Consider the following 20,269-nt stretch of genomic DNA (forward strand, 5'->3'; position numbering starts at 1 on the left):
TGACGACTAAGCGTGCAAGATCAACACAGTGCTATACACACATTCACAAACACAGACACGCACACAAACAATGACAACATCATTTGCAGGTGCCCACGGCGCCCATGCTCACACTGACTGTGGTGGGCTTCTGAGATACTCGGTCAATGGACCTGGAAATCATGCGCACAGTGGCTTTGGCGGACTCGTGGTAGACTACGCAGCTAAACACCGTGCCATCATCCTCCCATTTATCTTTATCAAAGGTGAGCTGGCTGTACACCGAGTAGGTCCCTTTGTCGCCATTAGAGCTCTCAATCACACTGGTCATCTTTTGGCTGTACTCATCATCCACTGGGTCATCATTAGCAAGCCAAGACACAAACACCTCTTTGGGGAAGAATTCTTTGGCAAAGCAAGTAAGAGTGACTGTGCCGCTCTGCTCGTGCTCAGGGGGAGGCATTAGGAAGACGGAGGGCTTAATATATTCTCCTCCTGAAAAGGGGAGAACCACATTAGAATTTTGAAGAGCAAACCAACACACAGTGAAGGACACAGCATGCTTTGTTGCTCAAAGAGCTCGTGAGAAAAACCACGACAGAAACCTATTCTGTAGTCAGCCTGTCTACAGGCAAAGGTTCCCCCAAAGAAGGCAATCAGGCTCCACCAGTTAATTGTTTTAGCTGAACAAGTGGGATGTTGTATTAACTGAAACTAATATCTACCGAGCCTATTTCAACAACCAAAGAATAATACAATACAAATGTACAAAACAGGAACGACACTAACACACCCACATTTGAAATACACATAAATAAACACACAAACACACACACACACACACACACACATGCACACACAAACACACACAACTCACCATTTTCCCGCCTGTAAGATTTTGAAACTCCAGCAGGAACATTTTGATGGGGGACAAAACAGCTGAACTCGGTTCCGTTCTGCCATTCTTCATATTTGACACTAAGCTGGATGGTGATGCTGCCTTTCTCCGTCTTGAGATTTCCATTTTGGTCCCTCTTCCACACAGTTCTCTTGCCATTTCTCCTCCATTCAATGCCGTCAGTGTTAACACGAGCGATCTCGTTGGTGATCACACACTTTATCCATCCCTCCTTACGAACAAGCATGTCCTCAGTGGAGGGAGGCAGGATTTCAACAATGGGTTTCGGCTTTGACTCACTCCCAGCATCACAATCATCTGTGTGGAGAAAGTTCATGGGATTTAACATGCTGTCCATAAAAAAACCTTTTACGTTCAAAGTATAGTCAGCTTATTCTAATGCATATTTTGGACAAAGTCATTTAAATTATACTACTATTGCAAACTCAGATAATTACACTTGATAATAGCATAGGAATAGAGCAATACGTAACTTTATTACCATTTCTTTACTTACACACTTCTTCAATTACGCACTTACTATGTGAGTTTTGCTTTGTTTCAAAAAAACAACTATCGACTATTCTTGAGACTAACATGCAAGTTTACACATTTCAATGTCAAATGAGAAAGAGATTGAAATCTTACCCAAATCCCCGCTTTCCATCACACTTAAAGTGTGGTTTCCAGTCTTATGCTTGAACATGCATGTAATTTTTGTGCCTGGATTCCTCCACGTGAACTCTGGGACTTGTAGGTAGCTGGTAGCGGAGTGATTATCACCCCCTGAGGAGGTAAAGCTGTACGAACCATTAAGCTCAGTTTCGATTTCGCCAACTTCTTTCATCCACATGAATTTGTGATCAGGAGGAGAAAATTCAGCAGCTAAGCAGGCAAAGGTAGCTGTCAGATTATTTGTCATTTCCTCGGTTGTGGGTTTCATTAGATACATTAATGGCGAATGCAGGATTTCCTCTGCAAAACAAACACAGACACAAAGATAGAGGTTTGTGTCAATGCTCAAAGTAGCACAGGTGGTACAAGGAAGGAAGCCAATTTCGCTCTGTCACACCAAGTGGTTAGCAATGACAATGAGCTTGAATTCACTGATTTGGGATGGTTTAGTTTGTGTGCATATCCAATTTTACAAAATTGGTATTTAGAGTGGGTTCTTTTTTTTGTCAACATCAGATTTCTTTGCACAAGTGTAATACTGTAACTACACAAGTGACTTCCGTGGTGCTCTCCTGTCTGTACCACTGTCACAAGCATGTCACAGACAGACTCACAGGCTCATCAGCGCCATGGGTCACGTCCACAGCAGCAGTCAAACAGAGGACTCCCAAAAGAGTCAAGTCAAGTCGGCTTTATTGTCAATTTCTTTACATGCACTGGTCATAAAAAAGAATTTGAAATTACGTTTTGAGCACTGGAAGCTACTCAGCTTATAAGAGTCTTGTCACGGCAGACAGGGTTAGCTCTTTTGAGAGGCCTCTGTTTCATTTGTCTTGATATAATGAGAAGAAGTAATGAAAGAAATCAAGAGGCAGTGAGAGATGGAGGGAGATAGAGACGGAAATATAGAGAGATGACTGCATGGAAAAAGACCTTTTTTTTTGCAGGCAGTCATTGGTTGTAGGTGTTGACAATAGAAGTTATGTAGGGGTGACTTCAGGTATAGTGGGCCACTTCTTTGCATATACTGTTAATGGAAAAAAGTGGCCCAATTTATCTGAATCTACCCCTACGTCAAGTTAGAGGTGCCGGTATGGGGGGCACTGGTGTACGAGTCCCATATACGGTCAATGGAAACTCACTGTCCAGGGCCCATGAGGATGGCAAAGGCCCTAGCAAGCCAGATGCATGACAAAAATAAAGAACAAAAACCAGGGCATAGAGGATTCATGAAGCAGGGCTAAGACCATCGCCCTCTTCTAAGCAGACGTGAAAAAGACCAAGGGTTTAGAAATCTTAAGATGTACCTTAAACTTTGTGTACGTTCAAGAACATCCGTTTGATAATGTCCGTTTAGTAATAAGAATCTGAAAATTTCTCAACAGCCGACGTACGTATGCAATCCATTACGTGTGATTAGTAGAAAAGTTATTAAGATCCTGACTTTCTGTTTTACAATAGCTATAGTGAGTTAAAGGATTTAAAAAAATATATTTATTGGCTGATTGTGATGAAGTTCATTTTTATAAACAAAGTAATAACTAATGACTTGTGTAATGACTTGATAACATTTTTTAAAACTTAAAAAAGAAGACTAATTTTACCAACAGATATCCCTCTCATAAAGAAGTGTACATTTGGATTCATGCAATGGCAGTGTGTATTTACATCAAAGCAAGAAAGTAATGCCATGAAAAGGTAAAACAAAAGTTAAAGGAACCAACAGGTTGATTAAACCGCTGAAATAATTAACACGTGTAAGACAACTGTTACTGTATTAAGCTTCTCAGGGCACATTAGTCTTGTGAAATTAAAAAAATGCGGTCAATAGAAAAACTTGTGCAGATTATACCATTACGGTATAAGACACAGCATAGGTTACTACAATATGAATGCATAATAATTCAGCTCTTGTTGTTTAATATCCGAAGCACATCAGGATCATGCATGCATTGAATGTTAGGCTACAACTGGTACATACCAATCAAAATGTTTAAATATTAATTTAAAAGCATTAAGCAGAATATGATTCAGGTATTGTGACAAAACACAAACGTAAGAGATGAGCATCAATGTATGTTCTCTATGGGTCCCAAATAGCACCAAATTTCTTTTTAATTGTAAGCTTAAATTAATTGAGCTACATTTTTGAAGAGCTCTTTCCCAAAACGCTGTCAGCAAAATACATGTGTCTTGTAAGATTAAGTAACAGTATCAGTAATTAGGTAACAGTAAATCAAATCAATTTGGCTCAATGTCACCTTAAAAACAAAATCGGTACTTAAATGGTGGTTGCAGTAGGCCATATAATATGAAAAAAGCTTGTCATATAAACCATCACAAAGCTGTAGCATATCTTATTAGGTTACCTAAGTGGTGATTAAAAAATAATCAAAGAAGGTGTCTTACCTGGCTTAATTAAGGTTGCCTTTTTGTTGCCGTTGGGATACTCCACTTCACAGGTGTAAGATTTTTTGGCTTCCCAGTCAGAGTCCTTGATCTTGATCTGGCTAACCTTGGAGTATTTCCCATTGACTTGGAAGTCGGGATACTGGATGAAGTCACTCAGCTCACTCCCAGAGGCATCCTTCCACTTGAACGTCACAGAGTTGGCTGGCAAGAATTCCGCGGTGACACATCCGAGAGTGACATATCCAGAGTCAGAACCACACTGTGACAGTGGGAATAGGGACGTCGGGACCGAAGCTTGAGCTTTAATGTTGGGAAAACAAAAAACAGGCAGATTCCAGTTAACATGAAATGCATAACATCATGAATAAGAGTTTCTTCGTAACTGAGGCTCAACTTACCACTGGTGACGGTGACCGAAGTGCCTTTGCCCCAGTAATCAAATGCCCAGTTGCACAGCACTTATTAGAACTATGCATTGAGTCAAATACCTGGACCAATTTTGTCTCTAGCACTCTGCCTTAGTTACATTTTAAATCACATTCAATCTTTGGCATTGAAAGACCCATCATCTGTAATAATATGGCACCGTTGTTAAATTGGTTGAATATTTTATATTTGGCAAAGACACTCATATAATAACTTGTGGTGTATGACCTTTTTAAATAGCTTGTGATGTCTGTAAGATCATACAGACTATATCACAAGACAGTCAATATTTATATAAAGATCAAACTGTCAGCAGATTTTATCCAATTTTGGATTACTTGTGCAGTTGAAGGCTTTCAAAGATATTCATATGATGTGTATCAACTAATCTTTTCAAATTTGTGACATGCTCATCACCATCCAGGTTAGACAGGCCTATCTCCACAATGATGTTTTTTAAAACAATTTTCATATCACCATATGTAAAATGTAGCCTATGTGACAAATAAAGAACTTGAACTTTATAGCCTGGATGATCATTAAGACTTAAGTTGATTGAAAAGAGTCTACCATATAGCCTTCATCACAAGTCGAACTATGCAATGCCTTGTTTTTGTGGAGTTAGAAACTGGAATGTCAAAATGTATCTTATCGTGCAATGGTGAAGTTGGCCTATCTTTAATTTCTTGTTCTTTCTTTTTTTAAAAATCCTAAATCCGGATCGTAATCCGGATCACCACCAAATTCGAATCGCTTGTACCTTTTGTCATTTGCAACAACTCCCCTAACTCGAATTCCGTTGACAACTTTTTGAGTTATCCTGCTGCTAACAGACATACAAACACACAAAGACAAACCAACGCGACCAAAAACAAAACCTCCTGGGCGGAGGTAATAAATAAATGTTTTTGGGTTATCAAACCAATTCAACCGCACTCATTATGGCTATATGGTCCTAGTAAATTACACTTCCTTCACAACAATCCGTTTCCTAACAGTACAGGGTCTTTTTTCGGAGCACCAAAATCACCAAAAAGGTTTACACCAGACATATCTTCCTAAATCAAGTTTCTTATACATAGGCTATATATAAAAAAGACTGTACTTTTCAGATACAACATCAACTTACCGGATGAAACCGTGACCATTGTTCCTTTCCCCCAATAGTCAAAAGCATTGTCACAGTTTGCATTACTTACGCAGCTGCCGTACAAAAATGTGGAATGATGGCGCTTGGATACACTTTTTCCCCAATAAATACCTTCTAGTCTAAAATATCCATAGGTCACAGTAGGCCTACATTTTATTTACGAGGTCCATGCTGGTCCCATGTTTAAAAAATGATAGCCTTACCTGCTGAAACGGTGACTTGGGTGCCTTTTCCCCAGTAGTCAAAAGCGTAGTCACACTGAATATCTCTAACAGATGCGCTTGACAAAAACTTGCGCACCAAAAATGGCAAGTCTATGCCTTCTGTTAGCCCTTTTTGCACTAACGTGTCTGCCATAAATTTAGCCTACAAAAATCTAAGTTCCTAGTGGAACACATTCGATTTATTTAACAGGGTGGTTCATACCAGAATAAAACTATCTTTCTTCGATAAATATCAACCCAATAGCTAGACAGAAAAGGTTTCTGCGCAAAATGTAAATTTATTAATAATTTACAGCCAGTCTTACCTGCCGAAACGGTGACCGATGTCCCCTTTCCCCAGTAGTCAAATGCACCGTCACATTGACTAATGATATAGCCTACGGGTATCTATACAAAAACTTAAACTCTAAATCTCCCTACTGTGACAGTCTCCCTATACGATTTTCAAAGTAGCCCACATGTTCTCCTCTTTCTTTACCTTGCAACAACCTCTGATCTCGACTTTTAGGCTACCCCCTGCACTTGATCTTCTCAGTGACTATACATAGCCTAAGAATTCGATTTAAAATTGCCTCGTGGTTATTTGTTTTATTCGCTGTTTAAAGTGGCCATGCCACTCTAATTACATAGCCATGTCCACCTTTTTTTCATAATCCTTGGTGTTCTCTGACCTGGTATGCAACATTATTTTAGCTGGAAAGTTATTTGATGGTGTATTTCAAAGCATTTTATTGCGCCCAAAAACACCTCTCAGGAGAACTAAGCGGTTTGTCCATAATGTTTATGAGCTTTGCACTGATTGGCTCAGCTGTTGCTAGAGAACCACGTCATTGTAGAGAACATGTTCTACTGAGGACTCGCAGGCTGCTCTCAGCCTTTGAGATAAAAGAAAAGAAAAATAAGCGTTGCCGAATAGGCTAAATGTTAAAATGATTGTGCTGAGTACTCCACACTGGCGCAGATTTAATAATGTACAAAACCTTATTGCATTCTGCGCCACTAGATGGCATATTTGGGGCATACAGATCCTGGGAGGAGGAGAAGAAGAAGTGTATGTTGTTGCTGCTAGCCACGTACTCACTCTGCCTTCGGTGGATTGTTTTATTCCGTGTCAATTTAAAACTACTTCAGTAAATGTATTAACTTTACACCGAGCCTCTTCATTGCCTACTACAAAGCAACTTTATGCACCAGTTCGTCACTGATGGCTCATCAACGCGGCGGCATCCTCGTCATGGGACAGGTAAGATGCTAACCTACAACACCACTCAATGTTGTATTTTTTTTTGCTTCAGACAGGCCTTCATATTTTTATTTTTCTTCTCGGACTTATTGTGTAGGTTAACTTGGTTTCACTCGTTACGTTTGATCCAAGTGGATTTTATTGTTGTTTCAGACACAACGTTTGCACAATGCGTCAAGAAGTAAGCTTATTTCAATGTTGTTGTATTGTGTTCAAAAGGTGTTGAATTGTTAGACGTGTAGAAACACATTTAGGACAGACTACCGCAGTGAAAGACTATCTTGGGCCGTAACAACTGGCGACTGCAGATGTTAGAAAAGCAGATGAGATAGGACGTAATTGTCACTCTTAATCTGGGGTATATTCATTTAGACCAGGACTGAGACTTTCGTTTTGATCTATCACTGTGTTTATCACCTGGAGTCGCCAGTTGATACCTGTTACACCGGTTATAGGCCTACACTTTGATAAGTTTATGCATACATTTAAAACCTGAGAATATATCCCCCCTCAAAAGAAAGAAAAGCACAGCCAGAACTCTGAATAAACATTGCAATCAGCCAAATGCTGGTGAAAACTCAGGTTGGCTGGTACAAAATAAAACTTAGTAGCCACTTTGACCCATTGGTGAGTATGCCTGGTTAGGCTAGTGAGATGAAACATCTATTAGCCATTTTGGCTGGTGATGAAAAAAGGTTCATTTGAAGTCTTGAGCACCGCATACCTGTTATCAGAGTATCTCATCATCATTATGCTGTATCCTCATTCTGAAGCATCTATTACTGAACTGCACACATTTACACTTTATGCATATCTAGGGGTACATGCATATTTTTTTATCTTTCCATTTATGCTATACCTCCAGTGTCGGCCTATAATGTAATAGGATGTATATATTTATACATGGATGTATATAATTTTGTCATTGCAGGTTCATCAGAGTCAGGTGGTCAGCACCCAAACTAAAACCATGGGTCATGGTGAAGAAGTATGAGAGACTGTTCTATGTGCCCAGGATTCGTCAGGATGGTGTCCAAGAATTACATCCTAGCAGCACAGGTAAAGAAATGAATAGTGAGTTGTGATTAATATTATTTAGCCTACTGGCTGGCATCACATTTTTAAATTCAGACAACCTAGTGCTACATCAGGTATTTATTTCAATTCCAATCAGTACTGTAACAGTACAGGGGTTTAGACAACGAAACATCTTGGTGTCAGAAGCTGACGCCGAGTGTGAAGGTTCAATTAGCAGGGTAATAAGAGCACAGTTCTCTTCAAAATATTGCAATTCACACACCATAACAGGTTAAAAAATTAGACATTTTTGGTGGGCTATCCCAGGTAATGTCTGCATACCACCAAGATGAACCACATCCAACAGGATTAACTGTGGACACAAGAGGAAGCATGTCTTTTTTTTTTTAATGGTGGTATGTCACCCATGCTGTTATGTGCTTTGCTCTTTCCCTGTTAATTGAGCCTTCACACACTGCTCTTTAGTGCAATGTGCAATTAATGTAGACTGGCCACCAAGGTGGTCCAATTTATCCATGAAACTTCCCACACCAAAATGTCAGGTGTTTTCATTGTCTAACACCTGTATATTACAATGCATTACCATATTAATTTAAATAACATGTTTTCCTTTTTTATCAGAACAGGACGCCATCATGAAGAAGTTGCCTGTGGGGCTTCACTTGGGCTTTGCCAGCGCCTCACTATCAGTGATGCTGGTCTCCTTATCCACCGTGCCTACCCCCACGTTCCTCCCTTGATGCATTCATCTCCTGACCTGTACCTGTTGTGGTAGTAGTCAGTGATGACACACAGTAGTTGTGATAATAACATACATGTATATGAAATAACTGAAATGATGTCCGTCCAGGCATTTCCTTTGGTATTTTATTATCCAGTATATTATACTGCATGTAAGTAATAATATGAACTCAGGTCAGGATACCACAGTAGTTCAGAGAACCATTCATTAATATAAAATGCACATTTGCCATATGTCCATCCCAGGATAGACGCCCCCTCGTATCACCTTCGTAACCCTAAAATGCATGTGTACTTTGTGTCTAAAAATAAAGTCTATGAACAACTGAATGATCTGATTAATACATTGAAATGGTGTGGTGCAGACGCTGAAATGGGGAAGTTAATTGGTTAAACTTGGCTTGGTGTGCTGGACCTCGGTCTCTTCCATACATCCAATCTCAGCCATCAGGTCATTGCTCTTCTCACCTGGAGAAATAGAAAGATATACTTAAATGACAATTTTTATCCCAAACAATCAAGTTTATCACAGTGAATTGGTTACTGTCCCTGCAGCATTGTGGGGCTAAGTGCCTTGCTCAAGGGCACTTCAGCCATGATGGAGATGAGGAGAGAGGTAAGGATGGGTTTCGCACCTGCCCCAATATCAAGACCACCTCCCTAACCATTAGGCCACTGATGTCTCATTTTGGAAGGCAGACAATTTTGGGAAAACATTAAGTGTTACACTTAACATTAATTACAAGGACAACATGAAGTGTGCATCCCAATATGTGTCCTTGCCTCCTCCACTTGTGCTTGTCTCCTCGTCCCTCCTCCGTGGAGAAAACGATAAAGTTTCCCAGCTGTCAGCCTCGCCACAACAACTTTTGAGGGACTGTTTTTCATTCACCATCCCACTTGCAAATGAGGAAAACACTTTACAATTGAGCTTTTGCAAGATATTGAAATATAATGCTGTTGTCAGTGATGTCATCATGACGAGAAGCAAGTGGAGGAGGCAAGGTCGCATAGCTATTAAAACGCATATTTAAACGCACTCGAAGGCTGGGTAGGCCTGTGCAGGTTATGGATAATGTGACTGGCATTTCATGACAAATTCGGCGCTAGAGATGTGTACACATGGTTTACTTTTACATTTAAACCATAACACTGAACTTCATAGCCTTTCTTTTTTACTAAGAGCACTAAAAAAAATACCGTGTTTATGTACACGCATTACACAGCCCTCAATATCTCAGCATAACAATATCTTAGCATAGCGCCAGTTGCTGCTATGGCATAAGGTTAGCTAGGTAGAACATAGCTCTGCATCATTGATGCTTTCTTATGGAAAGCATCTTGAATTGAAATGTCATCTACATGACACCTTACTTTAATTGCCTATATTTTACGTATTAAGAGGTTACAGTGTAAAACAAATGTTGAAAGACACTTACCAGGTGCTAGCTACTCGGTGAGTAGTTGGACGTTTTTTTCCGGATGGATCCACCTCAGCTTTCTTCTTTTATTTTTAGGCATCCAGTGAAAAGTCATGGATGGTTTGTTACCATATCTACATGTGCAATCCTCAGCACAATGGGTGTTTATGCTGTTTAGTTATCAGTGATATGAGTAAGGTTTGGTTACGAGTTGCCAAGATGCTCCATTCATAATGTTTATGAATTTTGACTCGTCAAAAGTGGGCGTGGCCAAACGGCGGGTAGTCAGGGTGACGTAAGCCTGCCCTGTTTTTTCAATTGGCCAGGCTTAGCCGTTTTGTTATTTTCATAAACTACAACAATCAAACGAAATAAAAAAAATCTTTCACATTAACACGACCAGGAAAACATATTATGAACTGTTATAACATATAATCATTCAAGAAAGTTTAAAAAAATTGGCATGGCCTCTTTAAGACTTTGTCAGAGACAATTAGGGTAGCCTAATAGACTACATTTTACCATTTGAAACGGGCATTGTGGATGCTTATCCTACCTGATGAGACGGTCACTTGGGTTCCTTTCCCCCAGTAATCGAAGTAGTTGTCACAGTGACACATCTGACTGCATTTCATGTCGGAAATTCAGTCTACCACAAATAAACCACCACACAGGACGCGTTTGGATTGGAATCGGAAAGACTTACCAGAAGAAACGGTCACTTGTGTTCCTTTTCCCCAGTAGTCGAAATAGCCGTCACAGCGTTACATCTGACTATCCCTTGTGACAATAATATCGCTTTCTTTTTTTGTCTGCCTGGCCAGTCGTCACTTGCCAATTGAATTCACGCAGCGGCGGCATGGAAGAGAGCTAGCCTACTGGAAGCCAACATTGAACAGTCATAGTCCTCATTTGTCCAAACAACAAAACAATACCTGGCATTACTGACAAACGGTTGAGTTAGCTCACAAAAACAATTCTCATTTGATCACATTTGTGCCTACATATGCCTTTTTTAACTTGCTTCAATCTGTAGAAAGAGTTGGGAAAGAATGTATACGTGTGAAGAACTGTGCGCAAGCTTTATTTTTGTCAACAAATCTTTCTTCCCTTGTAACAATTTGGGCAAGACAACCTCTATTTTGTAAACATTAAACATTATGCTTGGAAAGAAAATATCATGCACATTGAGTGAGGGTGGGCCTATTCCCACATCTAAGCAAAAGGACTCAAATGGACTCCGTTGTGTTTTTTTGTTGGTATTGTGAATGTATTACAAAAAAGAACCGTCTGCGTTCTCTGGTTCCATTTGGCTTTTATGGTGTGTCAGTCCTCTTTTTATTAGGCTACATCTGGTCCTCTAGAGCTCTCCTTAAGAGCCTTTTCACACCTGGTCTCTTTCAGCCATTGAAGCAAACTCAGATCTGGGCCTACAGAGCTTTCCTTAAGGGATTACCTACACCTAGTCACAACTTGTCAGAACTCACAAGCGAACCGTAATGAGACCACATCAATAAAGGTATCAGTACGGTTCACTTCCAAGAGGTCTGGGTACACTTTGGAGAGTTCATATGCGCAGAAAATGCCGAGCAACTCATGCTCAACAAATGACTGAAATTACAGCACTACCATACTCAGCGAATGACATGAAATTACAGGAGAATCATTTAACTCAAGGGGAAGTGTAAAATGAACTCATTTTCAAAAACGACACAATATCACGTTAAAGAGGACTGAGTTTGGCTTCCTTAAAGGTGTGAAAATACCCTAAAGGTTTAAATACGGTTCACTTCCATGGGGTCTGGGTACACTTTGGAGGATTCACTTATGCACAGAAAATGCTGAGTCACAGGTCCGAGCTCACTTAAATGGCTGAAAGGGAGCAGGTGTGAAAACCCTATAAGATGACACAAAAAAAATCCCTGCAGTTGCTTATCTCAGTTGATGCTTGTTGCAAGGGGCTGCATACCGCCTCCATGGTGATGCACTTTTGAACTGGATGGCCAAAAAATGATCTGTGACATCTGTGTAGATGCGTCGTCCCACATCCTCCTCCACCAACCTGCCCCCTACACATGGGGGTGGGTAAGTGGTACAGATTCTAAGGGCCCAAGATCTGAGAAGGGCTCTTAAGGGGACCCAAGCACTGAGAGGGGCCCTTAAGGGGGCCCAAAATTTGAATCTTTCATGGGGCCCATCATTTCTGGCAGCGCCCCTGCCCCTACACATCGCATGTCATGTGCTACATACAGTACATTCATAGTGTTCATATTAGTATTCATGGTAGCATTCATATTCATGGAGGTTGCACTTCATTACACTTTCCCATGCAGCCAGTTCTGACAGTAGAAGAAGGTGACTATGAGACAGAGTCCATGGCCGTTCTACACATTTATGGCATATTGATTTGTCTTGTTCCGTGCAATCTTTGGTTCGCACACACACACACACGCACGCACGCACACACACACGCACACACGGGGAGAGAGAGAGAGAGAGAGAGAGAGAGAGAGAGAGAGAGAGAGAGAGAGAGAGAGAGAGAGAGAGAGAGAGAGAGAGAGAGAGAGAGCAGTCATACCAGTGCTACAAGTGCCTGCTTCATGGACGCTGTCCGTGGTGCTGAAACATTCAAATGTTTCACTAATTGTCACTAATTACTGACTATTTTACACTTTGTGTCTAATTTTGTTTGTGGATGTGTGCAAAGGGTGTCTGTAGTGGAGGGCATCCAGTATTTCATTCCTGATGGCAGGAAAAAACTACTACTACTGAATGCCTTTACGGGCAGTCATGGGTAAGCGGTTAGGGTGTCAGACTTGTAGGCCAAAGGTTGCCGGTTTGACTCCCGACCTGCCAGGTTGGTGGGGGGAGTAATTAACCAGTGCTCTCCCCCATCCTCCTCCATGACTGAGGTACTCTGAGCATGGTACCGTCCCACCGCACTATTCCCTTGTGGCGCCCTTGCATGGGTGAGGCATAAATGCAATTTTGTTGTGTGCAGTGTGCAGTGTTCACCTGTGTGCTGTGGAGTGCTGTGTCCCAATGACAATAGGAGTTGGAGTTTCCCAATGGGCTTTCTTTCGCACTTGTGCTGTATAATGAAAACCCAGGCCCACATTGGCAACTACAACAACATAAACAATGGGGGATGTAGAGGATTTCAAGGATTTCAAGGAGTGTATTGTCATTGTCAATGAAGTCAACGAAATTGTGGGTGGAGCAACAACACTGCGTACTTTGAAGTAGGCCTATAGAAGTAACCGAAAAGAAGTCAAATAAAGTCTAAATTCATGAAGTATATCATGACGTATAATAAATTAAAGTGAATAATAGTAATAATAATATAATAATAATCATATAATAGGGGGATGTAGAGGTGGTGGAGCAAAGAGGCTGTCGATTAAATGAGTGTGTGAATGAGTGTTGTGATGTAATGTTTTGTCTTGTAATGTCTCAAGACTGAGGCATTCCCCATGTGAAATATATATATATATATATGAATAAATAAGTAAACATCCCTTGACTTCATAATTTTCCCTCTAAAATGTGAACTTCTCCATTCATCTGGTTGAGAATACTCATAGTTGTGAACAACGAGACATGGACAACTATTCTAATTAGTTTGATTCTCATCACAATTTCTTATTACAGTTGATTTGTAGTCCGCAAATTCGTAATGCACATTCTCTCATCTAACTCATTCATGCTCATTGAGCTCTCATTTTCTCAGTCAGGAAACACCTGAAGACCGTTATAGCAGGGAAGGCTTGTCTGGTGCTCACATCTTCTCTAGCCATATCCTCATTACAAAACAAGCTAACCACAGAATCAGCGTTTCCTGTATGGCTGCAAAGAAGAACAGTTCCTTTATGGCAATATACTGTATGAGCAGAGTGGATCATCCATTTAGAGGCAGACTAATGCCCTCCATTCTTTGCCATCATCACAGATGTACGTGTATGTGCAATGCTACTTCATATGTGCACACTTGATTCTATAATACATTATTTACTGCATGCCAAAATAATCTGATTAGATGATTTTCAGGTTAAGGTAGTAAGGCCTTTAGCAAGGAAAGGGCAATGCAACTGGCCTTCTTTTGGAGCCTGAAGATGCCAAACAGAAAAGTTAGCTTTAAATTCTCCTCATTAAACGTATTTACTCTTGTAGGCCTTACTGGCTTTTGCCCCCATCAGACTTCATTGTTGACAACCAAACTCAGCCCTCTGTATGTGCACGTTCACATAGGTGCAAAAAAGTGTGAAAGTGCGAAGTGTGAAAGACCCTAAAACTACAGGGACTTCAACTATGACCCGTGCATGTAAAGAAATTGACAATTAAACCGACTTCACTTGACTTGAACCGCCAATCACAGGCTATTAAATATGCAAATGATCTCATAAAACTTGTTTTGGTTCTTGTGACCAATAGAATGAAACACCCATGGAATGAGCCTTTTGTAACACATGCAATTTGATTGTAAGGTCTAAGAAATGCAAGCACTGGTGTTACTGTTGGCCATATCCACCATGGGTGATACTCTGCTTCAGAGGACATCTAGCTGTGCACTTGCGTAGCTTAGTCAGGAAACACCTGCGTGCACTGTGTTGCATGGTGTGAGTCGCCACTTTCCGCTTTCCTCTCCACTGTATGTTCAAACAAAACTGATGGTAAGGGAGGGCGACAGTGGTGGACAAAGGAGCCAGTTGTCCTGGGCCCAGGGAAAGGTGGATCCCACAATCGGGTCCTCATTATACGGCATAGTTTTTTTTTGTTTTTTTTTGGTTCGGTGTGTTTGAGATGACTGTTCCGGGCTCAGCCAAAATTGTCAGCGACCCTGCTTATGGTAACCTAATTATAGCACATCCAGACACCGTTTGCATTGATGTGCAGAGAGCAATTCTTTTCTGCAACCCACCAGCACCTGATAGGAGGGTCTTGTGTTTAAAATATTCACCGTCTTTTGCAAATGTTATAGGTTGCCACCGCAGGATCCCTGGTTTGACATTGCTGAGTTGAACATGCTCTATGTAATTGATCTACGAATAGATGTCACCATCATGCCATGCCCTTGATTATAATGTTCTAATGTTCTAATATTATAATGTAATTTGTTTGCAACATGAAATTGGCCCTAAACACACACATGGCCACTGCTGATTTCCTGACGAGGTGAGAGTGATTAAATACGACACTTGATCTGCGCTCATTCAAACATCCATGTCAGCAGCATAACTCAAAAACCAATCATCGGATTTGGATGAAACTTTTTGGGTTTGTTGATAATGACCCAAGGAACAAGTGATTCAATTCTGGTGGTGATCCGGATCACGAACCGGAACCAAGACTTTCCAAAAGAGTCTTCACTATCTAGACGCCCCCTAGTGACCAGAAATTGAATTGCTCAGACTCCACAAAAACAAGGCAGAAAGAATTAGGGTGTAACATAGTCAAATGTATCAAGCAGCTTCTTTGGCTGAGGTATGCGCTCTCTGAGTGCTTCTAGTTGTGTTTGGAATTAAGGTGAACAAGAAGAGATTTTTGTCAGATTGCTTTTCTTTGGCTCTAGTTTTTTTTTTACAGTAATAGCTGGACACTTAAGGGACCTTCTTCAGTGATTGTTCTCGGCATAGTGTTGTGAAATCATACTGCTTGGATTCCGCATACATCATGACCATTGTGGGGTTTTGCCCTATAGCTGAGGATTGTGACAGCCGTGGTCAAATGATTAGGTAAGATATTAGATATTAATATCTAGATATTGGATATTCAGTTTTGAGACTGGTAACAGCAACCTGGCGCTCACATCACCATTATGCGATGACGTTTGGGGGAATACATGTCTAACAGAATGGGGCTGTTGTTTCGTGTGATACATTTATACACATTAGAGATGAGGAAAAACATCATTGGGTTTTGGTCTACCTTCGGTTGGGGTATCTCGAAAACGAAGGCCTTTTTGGGCCCATTGTCACTAGCCTAATAGCCGGCCTACTGGCAAATCTGCTGCAAGTGTCAAAGTTGAAAATTCAGAACTTGTGGCGGAGGCAGTGGAGGCAACGGTCCACTAGCCAGGCGTGCCCTCCTAGTGATGCACCACTTTCAGGGTTGCTACCAGTCAGGTCAAGAGCAAATGCAAGTACTTTCTGAGTTCCTGAAAGTACGGGAACTCCTCCCACTTTGTCAGGAAGCAAACAACCAAAAGCAAACCAAGGGAGGTGGGTCAACCATGCTGTTTGGGAAATGTTAATTGTTATGCTCTTGGTCAGACCAAGTCTCAAAGAGATTTGAACGTCGATGATAATTAGGCTAACGGTCCACACAATGCATTTTCCTCAGGCACGTCAATGGGACCTGTCGTTGGAGAGAGCAGAAGATCAGTCTGGACACCGCTTTAGACAGAGACCATATGTTTCGACTCCCGTAACAGTATTAATATGTGGTCTCCCTACACCATCATTCATGGCTGAGAAGCCCTTGAGCAAGGCACCTCACTCCACACTTTCTCCAGGGACTCTAACTAATACCCTGTACCAACAAGGGCACTTTTCTTTTGAAAAAGTGTCTGTGACGTGTAATGTAATGAAATGAAGAAACTGGTGTTATAGGAGACTATTCATGTTGTCACAGTTCATGATATGTTTTATTTTATTTTAAAATATAAATATTCACATTTTTTAAAGATGACCATCTGACCAGCTAGTTAATTATGGATAAAAAAGCAACTAAAATTGTTCTGAAGAAATACCCAAGACCGGACCAGCACAAATCCTCAGTCTACCGTAGCCTCTTACTGCAGATAGGGTCGCCGGCGGGCCTATTCTCTATTTGCTGAAAATACTCAACTACATCATTGCAACATTGCTATGACAGTATCGAGAGCCTTAAGTAACAGTGAGATTATAACATAGGCTTTGTGTTAAGGGTTTAATTATGTGAGACTGAGAAGCAGAGGGGGAAGCATGCAGCACTGCTGAGCTGTACAGTCAAGAGGTTTTTGCAACAGCATGTATCATCGTGGCCCCCGCTGTCACAGTGATATACCATTTGACAAAAACAATTTCTGCTCAGTCCTCCCACTCCGTCCTTTAAACCAGTGTTTCCCAACCTTTTTTGTCTCATGTACCCCCCAAGCCTTTTTGTTGTGCGACGAGTACCCCCTAATTTGTGTTTTACATCGTTTTTTCCTATTCCAGTGTGACTATGCTCCATGCATTTGTTAAAATTACATTTTTCCAAGTACCCCCTTCAGTGTGCTCGCGTACCCCTAGTGGTACACGTACCCCTGGTTGGGAACCACTGCTTTAAACCACACTGATATGCACAGTCTAGACACCTCACACACACATGCACACACGCATGCACGCACACACACACACAGAAATGTTATAATGGTGTACACTTTCCTGACTTCCCCCTTCATTGAAAAAAAAAATAAAACATTATTTTTGGTGGCACAAACATTCTTTTTATTCTTTATTTGACAGTACAGTGTGAGATGGTGACAGGAAGCTAAAGGGAGAGAGTTAGGAGAGGATGGGGAAAAGACCTTGGGACAGAATCCAACCCGGGTCCCTGGAGTAACAGTCAGTGCTCTAACCATTTGAGCCATGGCCAGGGCGAGCACAGTTTTCTTCACTAACAACTTGGCCATTTATAGCTTTCAAAATGAATTTGTGAACCTAGCTTTTTCTCTTGCGTTGAGTTGAGATATGCTTAATGTTTTTCTGCGGATATCGTTATATTTTGTTTCTGGAACAAGAAAGTCATTTGTGAATTGTGTAACATAATATTTTTCAATTTTGGAATAAAAAGTCTCCTTTTTGTTGGAGAGGTAAATAATGAATACATATTTTTCAAAAGACATGGGTAGGGTGATCGCTTTATTAGCCCATTAAGACCAAAGCACAACTGTTGCAACACAACCTTTAAAACCGACATGTTTGAATATTTATCTTTAACACCGTTGACAATTCTGTTACATTTTGTTAGACCAGTTAGGACTGTAATAGGTTCAATATCTGAAAGGGGACACTGATTTCAATGGCATTACATTACTGACAGATATGGGTTGGTTTTTGTCATGGGGTGTAACACTGTGGCCGCTATACTGCACAGTGGTGGATGCTATGACAAAAACAAGCAGCAGGTCTTGAGCTCACACATATGGTATAGCTGTAGCTGTAAAGATAATGAAATGTATTGGAAAAGGGCTCAAATGGGTGGGAATATCCTGCTTTATTTAATCATATTTAACCTTGCTGTGTTTATAAATTCACTCAGCAATATATAATAGCAATACTTATCATGTCCTCTCAGTGAAAGATATTTAATATCATTATAAAACATAATGTAAATTACAATTAATTGATCAACTTTATTGTTTATTTTCATTTGATTATTATCTTTGGGAAGGTGCAATTGAGATAGTCTTGATCAAGACTTCATAGACAATGCTAGGCTATATAAAATCCACCTAATGAAATTAGCTAACAAAACTAAATGCACAGTGTCACAACCTGGCTCAAGTGCCATGACACAGAAAGTCCAGTGACAACTGTAAGACAAATTATTTGCAAAATTGAAATGTGAAATTTGACATTAAAATGCAAATTACAGTACATTAGCAAAACAAACAAACATTTCTCGAAATGACAAAATGACAAGTAAACCATCGGTTTCTGCTTCTTGGTCAATAATGAAATGGTAATTCAAGCACTTAAGTCAAATTAATGTAATAAACTAACTGAACTACACACACACACACACACACACACACACACACACACACACACACACACACACACACACACACACACACACACACACACACACACACACACACACACACACACACACACACACACACACACACACGGGTGTAAGGAGGAGCACTGAATGTTTTTGTCAAAGTGAATATCACTGTGGTTGCCACTCCATCCACAGTGTGAGATGCCATTACAATAACAGCAGGCTGTGAATGTGTGACAGAGAAATAGCCTCTCACTCATGTCATCATAGGGGACACCTAATGGACAATGGGAAATAGGTCAAATTCAAAGTAATTATTTCACAAATTGTCCAAGAAGAGAAGAGAAAAAAAATCCATGAGAACTTTTCTTTTTTCGAAAGACTAAATAGCTGGAATTTGGGGTCAATTATTTTTTGAGTGTACCAAGACACAGCAATTTACTGTTAAATGAATCCAATAGCCAGCTATTGCCTGCAATTTCACTGTAAAGAGCTGTGAAATAATTTCAATTTAATTTCAGAAATAAATAATAATAATAAAAAAACTGTGACATGACTTTGGTCATTTGCTGTAAAAATATTCAAAAATATAAATTCCCAAACATCAATGTGGGTTCGCAAAGCCCACTTCATTTAAACAATATATATTTTTAGGGGCTTTCATGCCTTTATTTGATAGGACAGTCTGAGATGGTGTGAGTGGGACAGAGAGACGGGGTGGGATCGGGAAATGACCCCGGCCGGACTCAAACCGGGGTCCCCGTGGGCATGCAAGCCCAAATGTGGGGGGCTTAGCGTGCTGCGCCACAGCGCCCCCCAGCCCACTTCATTTTAAGTGGTTCAGTAATTGTAATGTAATTAATATGTTAAATGAAGGAGAAAGCATTTAATTATTATGTGTGATGCAGAACAGCATTTGTGGCATGGACACCTTTCATGCAGCACACCGTAGGGGGTCATCAAAGTTTACAATGGTGAACACATGGGTCCTTTAGTTTACGTGTAAAGGAACAGTCCTCCTCATTTCAGAAAATTGCTCATAGTTAAGACCTGGTGAAATATAGGAATATGATTTTCTCTATGTGTTTGCATTGCTTAGTTTAACAGTATTACTCTAAGTGTATGGAAGTCTATAGAACCAAATGAAACATCATCAAATGTACTTATAAACCTCTTTACTGTAAAATTCACCAGAGTGCAAAACAGCCATTTACATGTACTGTAGTTCACTTCACTCGTGGCTTGATGCTAATGGTTCTATCCACTTCCAGTGTTAAGTCTAAACTGTGCTAATAATTCTAATACTTATAA

At 40.5% G+C, this 20,269-nt stretch overlaps 1 protein-coding gene and 1 long non-coding RNA gene across 4 annotated transcripts in view; one reads left to right on the forward strand and one right to left on the reverse strand.

The window, feature by feature from the left end:
• ighd (immunoglobulin heavy constant delta) overlaps nt 1–10,855 on the reverse strand; it is a 30,504-nt gene extending 19,649 nt beyond the window's left edge. The window contains exons 1-2 of one of the 3 annotated variants that reach the window (XM_063222724.1): nt 10,764–10,855; nt 3,962–4,264 (exon numbers count right to left, since the gene is read on the reverse strand). In XM_063222724.1, the coding sequence (XP_063078794.1) occupies nt 3,962–4,264; nt 10,764–10,842 (382 nt within the window). In that variant the 5' untranslated portion in view covers nt 10,843–10,855. The other 2 variants (XM_063222716.1, XM_063222734.1) reach the window with 2 other exon arrangements.
• Nucleotides 6,361–8,919, forward strand: LOC134468857 (uncharacterized). Its single transcript, XR_010038908.1, has 3 exons — nt 6,361–7,007; nt 7,939–8,066; nt 8,667–8,919. It is a non-coding gene; the product is annotated as an uncharacterized LOC134468857 (long non-coding RNA).
• Nucleotides 10,856–20,269: the final 9,414 nt, after the last annotated feature.

The sequence above is a fragment of the Engraulis encrasicolus genome, chromosome 2 (genome assembly GCF_034702125.1).
Source record: "Engraulis encrasicolus isolate BLACKSEA-1 chromosome 2, IST_EnEncr_1.0, whole genome shotgun sequence".
NCBI lineage: Eukaryota > Metazoa > Chordata > Actinopteri > Clupeiformes > Engraulidae > Engraulis > Engraulis encrasicolus.